Source organism: Solanum dulcamara, chromosome 2, assembly GCF_947179165.1.
Source record: "Solanum dulcamara chromosome 2, daSolDulc1.2, whole genome shotgun sequence".
Lineage (NCBI taxonomy): Eukaryota > Viridiplantae > Streptophyta > Magnoliopsida > Solanales > Solanaceae > Solanum > Solanum dulcamara.
Window position 1 is genome coordinate 69106708 of NC_077238.1, and position 5090 is coordinate 69111797.

The window sequence follows — 5090 nt, forward strand, 5'->3', positions numbered from 1 at the left end:
TTTCAGGCCTGGGGTTCAACTACTGGAAATCTGGGCTTGGCGCCGTAGTGGTGCGATGCGCCACTATCGCGCCAGGAACATGCCTTAGTAGTTTGACCCCTGGCACGATGCGCCACTAAAAGTTGTGCAGGGTTTTTCAGGCCAATTTTCCAGAACCCAGAAATTTTGGCCTTGGCGTTGTAAGGGCGCGATGCGCCACTATCGCGCTAGAAACATGCCTCAGTAGTTTGGTCTCTGACGCGGCGCGCCACTACGAGGTGCGCAGATTTTTAGGCGTAATCATCCTGGCGCTGCAAGGGCGCGATGCGCCACTATCGCGCCAGGTGCATTTTTGCCTATTTTTCAGAACCTTTAAGAAGGTAAATTTGGGAATTTTCCCAAATTATATATGTATCACCATAGACCATTTTAGGATCATTTTTCAGCCCCCACTCTCTCTCTAAAAAGCCCTAGAAGATTCTCTCTCTCTCTTCTTCTTCTTCAAATCCTTTCCAACAAGAAGAGTTCCAAGAGCTTCAAGATTTGAGTCCTCCATTGAAGACCCAACATCAAGGTTTCATCAAAGTCTTCAAACAAGGTATGTAAGGATAACCTAAAATATGGATTGAGTTCTTCCATATGCCCATAGATGTGTTGGATAGGAGTTGTGAAGGGGTTGCACCTTCTAGAAAGGTTTCTTGAAAGTTTTCCCTAAACTATGGAATGTTTTTAGATACAAATGGTTGATGGATGATTTTAATGACTTGAGTTACTAAATAGTTAGTTTTCATATTATTAACTACAAATATATCTTTGTATATAAATTTATAAGTATTGACGATATTCTTGAGTTGAGTTTTATTGAGAGTATGGGTTCATGTTTTATTCACATGAACCCAAGATGAAATTTCTTGTCATAAATGTCTTGAGGTTGAGATGGATAGTTGTGTGTATATATGTATTGATTGAAATGAAAAGAATGAATTGGATAGTTAAGAATGTCCCTTTTCTTCTATAAAATGAACATAGGACTAAAATAAAGATTTCGGAGTGAATGTTTGATGATGATGTGAATGATGATATATGATGATGATGTTTGATGATGATGTGAATGATGATATTTGGCGATGATGTAAGTGAAGAGGTTATGTTGATGAGGATGTTGTGTGATGAAGTGGATTGGAGTCTAATGTGATTTTTGTTGGTATATGATGTGCATAATTTGAGTTGATTGGAGTCTTAGGAATATTTCGAAAATAAATGATCTTTTGAGAAGGAGCTTTAAATAAATTATTTGTGAACCTTTTTGCATAAACTATTTATACACTATTTTGAGTCTAAAGAATTATTAGTTTCATCTTTGATTTAGAAAGGAGTTTAAGTATGAGTTGAGTATGAGGAGCCTTTAAATGAGTTGAGTATTTTTATATTAAAGTATCTATTTTGAGTTTGAGTTGAGGAGTTGAAATTATATTTTAATGTACATAATATTTTCTGCATTCATTGAGTTGAGATTGTATAAATTTTTAAAGAGAAGAGTTTGATGATTTGATATGAGTCGATTTGAAAGAAGGTCCAATGAGGCTTGATTGAGTTGAAATGAGAACAGAGTTGATGAGGTGGCAATGTTCCACATGAAACTAGCCGTGAGGGCTTGTTTGAGATGATTGGAGGAGTTTTATGAGCATGGAGTCATGGGAGGAGTATCGAGCACCGAATTGGGCAAGAGTATAGTCCATACTCGAACCCAATACCTATGTTGCCAAACATATGGGGGATTGAACCGTTAAAGTCGGATGCTTCCCCGAGAGATTTGTCCTGATATTATAGGACTTGGTTGGATTGGATCCATGAGTGTTTGATTCATTCATACCCTGGCAAAGTATGAACGGGCGCGGCAACAACGTCGTTTTGTTGTACTGTCACTGGCTCATAAGTGATGGTTGTCGGATAAGAAAAACTCCCATTTAGGTCTTGATAGTGCTCTGAGTCAGCTGATTTGAGTGGTTTACGAGTTGGTCCTGTCTAAACTATTTCTTGTTAGACTTAGGACACTTGAGTGAGTTGTTACATATTTATTGAGTTGAGTCCCTTGAGTTGAATTGTAAAACATTGCATAATTTAATTTGCATATTTACTGAGTTGAGTTCTTTGAGTTGATTGTTGAGTTGATTTTAGATGATCGGATTAGGTGAGGTGTGATGGAATGGATTGTATGATGTGTGATTGGTCTTTGTCTAAAAATGTATTCTTACTTTAGATTTACGACGCTTTATTTGAGTCCCTCTTATCTTTTTGATTTGAGATATGTGGACCGATGTTATTCTTCCTCGAGGTATGTTTCATTCTGCCATTTTACATACCAGTACATTCCACGTACTGACGCTATTTGGCTTGCATCATTTCATGATGCAGAGACAGGTTTATGAGATCGTCAATAGGAGCATCATTGGAGATCTATTTGCACTTAGCGTATTGGTGAGTCCTCCCCTACATTTGGAGGACACCGTTTGTGTATTCTTGCATCGAGTTAGCCTTTTTATTTTTATTTGAGGTAGCCATGAACATGTCATTGGCACCAATTAGATAGTGGTGATAGAGGTTTCATATACTAGATAGTGATGAGTCAATTGAGTATTTCTATCCTTGAGTTATTCTTGTCAAACTATTTTTAAATGACAATATTTTAGTTGATTAGTCGGCCCATGGCCTTTATTCTTTGAGTTGGATGGGTGATTTGAGTTGCCCGCTAAATTATTCTTTATTTTTAAACTTTCCGCTGAATGAATGAATGAACGGATGTGTGATCAGGCTATGTGGTTCGCTTGGGAGCCAGAAATGGTTTCTGAGTGCCGGTTACGTCTAGGGTACCCTCCCGGGGCGTGACACCTCGTAGGTTAAAAGGTATATTTTCTTTCCCCCGCTTGTCCAAAGCTATACAAAAATAAGAATGTCCGCATAGTCTCACTGGTAAGAGAAATATTTTTTTCCAAGGTGGGGCGGATCCCAGCCTCACTTAACTAGATAGACAATTTTTTAAGTTCAAGCATTTTATCGCTGGTTTATTTAATAACGACAGGATAGGTCATTACATTTAAACGGATTAAACTAATCATGACATAAACTTAATAAAATTATTGTTCTTTCAATCCTAATATTATTAAAAGTTTTATTATTTACCATAAAAAGAAAAAAATTCATGTGAGTAATAAATTTACATCTTCTTTTGAAAAAACTATTGTAAGAGATTTGAAACTAATCTCCCTTCATATTGAGTATTTTTCATAAAATGAACAAAAAAATTCTTTTAATTTTCACACTATTGTAAACACATCATTTTGATGTGTGAAAATATTTCAGATTGATTTGTCTCAAAACTAATTGAGAAATATTATAATGTGAATCGAGTGACAGGTTGGTGAGTATCAGACATTAACAAAAATATTTAAGCAAGATTGAGTTTCAAATATATTTAAAAGCAACATAAATATTTTACTAAATATGGTTTATCCAAAATTAATAAAAATAATAATGTGCTTCTACAGACATTGTAACATCTACGAACATACATAAATCGCCGTTTGATACTTAAAAAGTATTTGTGTTTTTTAAAAAATGATTATTTTTGCTCATTTTCAAATATTGTCAAAATTGATATTTCAAAATTCCTAGCCAATGTTTAAAATGACCTTGTTTCAATATTTACTTTTGTTCATCCTTCAATTAAAATATCCTTTTCAAAAAAAAACTTGATGAAGGAAATGGGTAAATTATGACCATATTTTGTGGAGACTACATAGATTAAACATCATTAATATTTTTCCTAATAAGTTGGTCAACATAAGACTGGAACCATAAAATACATATATTTCAAGTTGATTTTATCTAGATGTATGTCTAAGATCTCCTCAGTTAGTGTTTTTCCAAAATAGTTCTTCCTTTAAAGAAAAATCTGTCAAATTCAAACTATTCGAAAATTTAGAGAATGCAAATATTTTTATATAAATAGTAGTTAATCCTAGGCAAGAAAAGCACAACAACTACTACAACAACAAAGCTATTGGATACCACATATCCAAACAAACACATTTCTCCTGCCCTTTAATTATGCCAAGAAACAAAGTTAACTTCAACTTGATTGAAGATGAAAGTAAAAGAAAAGTCTCATACCAGAAAAGACAAAAAGGTCTCTTCAAAAAGTGTGAAGAGCTCAAAACACTTTGTGATGTTGAAGTGGCTGTTGTTGTCTATGGTCCTTATCGAAATGAACCATACATATTTCCAAATAATGACGCTGCACGCACCACTTTTATAAAGTTTAAGGAGTTGCCGACATTGAAAAAATCCAAAAATATGGTGACAATAGAAGAGTTCACCGAACAAAGGATCGAGAAGTTGGAGAAAAAACTACAAAAAATAAGAAAGGAAAATAGATTCAAGAAAATGACAAATGAGATGTATGAGGTGTTAAGTGGAAAAAAAGTTTCAACTGACATGCACCCTTACGATCAGAATGACCTGAGTCGCGTGATCAAGAAAAACCTCAAAGTGGTTCGTGAATTAATGAGGAAAAATGTTGATAGAGAGGGTTCTACATCGAATGCCTCTCAACCCATTGTTGAATCAATGGTAACTGGAAGGACCAACTCTAGAGGGCCAAGGGATCCATCTCCACTATTGTTTGCACAAATGTTTCCTCCAGTAGGTCCACAATTATTGTCTCCAATGCCTCAACAAATGGCTATTAAAGAAAATCCTGGAATGGCCCCTCTAACGCCGTCAACAATAGTTGATTCTCTGATGCCTTCACCAATGATGGCTCCTCCAATGTATTCTCCAGTGTTTCCTCCAACGACATAAAAACTGGAACCTTCAATAGATATCCCTCCAATTGGTGTAGCAACGTCAATGAATAACCCTACAGAGGATATCCCTTCAATTGATGTATCGACGTCAATGAATAACAATCCGAATAACTCTGATGCCTTATCACCTAATCCTTTATTATCTGGGTTACTGAATTAGAATGATGACGTAATGACTTTATTGGATGACCCATTTTTTTTAAAATGTTAATGTACAAGATCCAAATCCCACCATAACTTCTAAGG

General features: G+C 35.3%; 1 protein-coding gene across 1 annotated transcript; it reads left to right on the top strand.

Moving 5' to 3' along the window:
- The first annotated feature begins 4086 nt into the window (after positions 1–4086).
- Positions 4087–4839, top strand: LOC129872551 (agamous-like MADS-box protein AGL80). Its single transcript, XM_055947512.1, has one exon. It carries the CDS (start codon positions 4087–4089, stop codon positions 4837–4839), a length of 753 nt encoding a protein of 250 aa, XP_055803487.1.
- Positions 4840–5090: the final 251 nt, after the last annotated feature.

What these genes read in the sequence shown, in the direction of transcription:
- LOC129872551 (XM_055947512.1), top strand. Translation starts at nt 4,087, where the DNA reads ATGCCAAGAAACAAAGTTAACTTCAACTTGATTGAAGATGAAAGTAAA.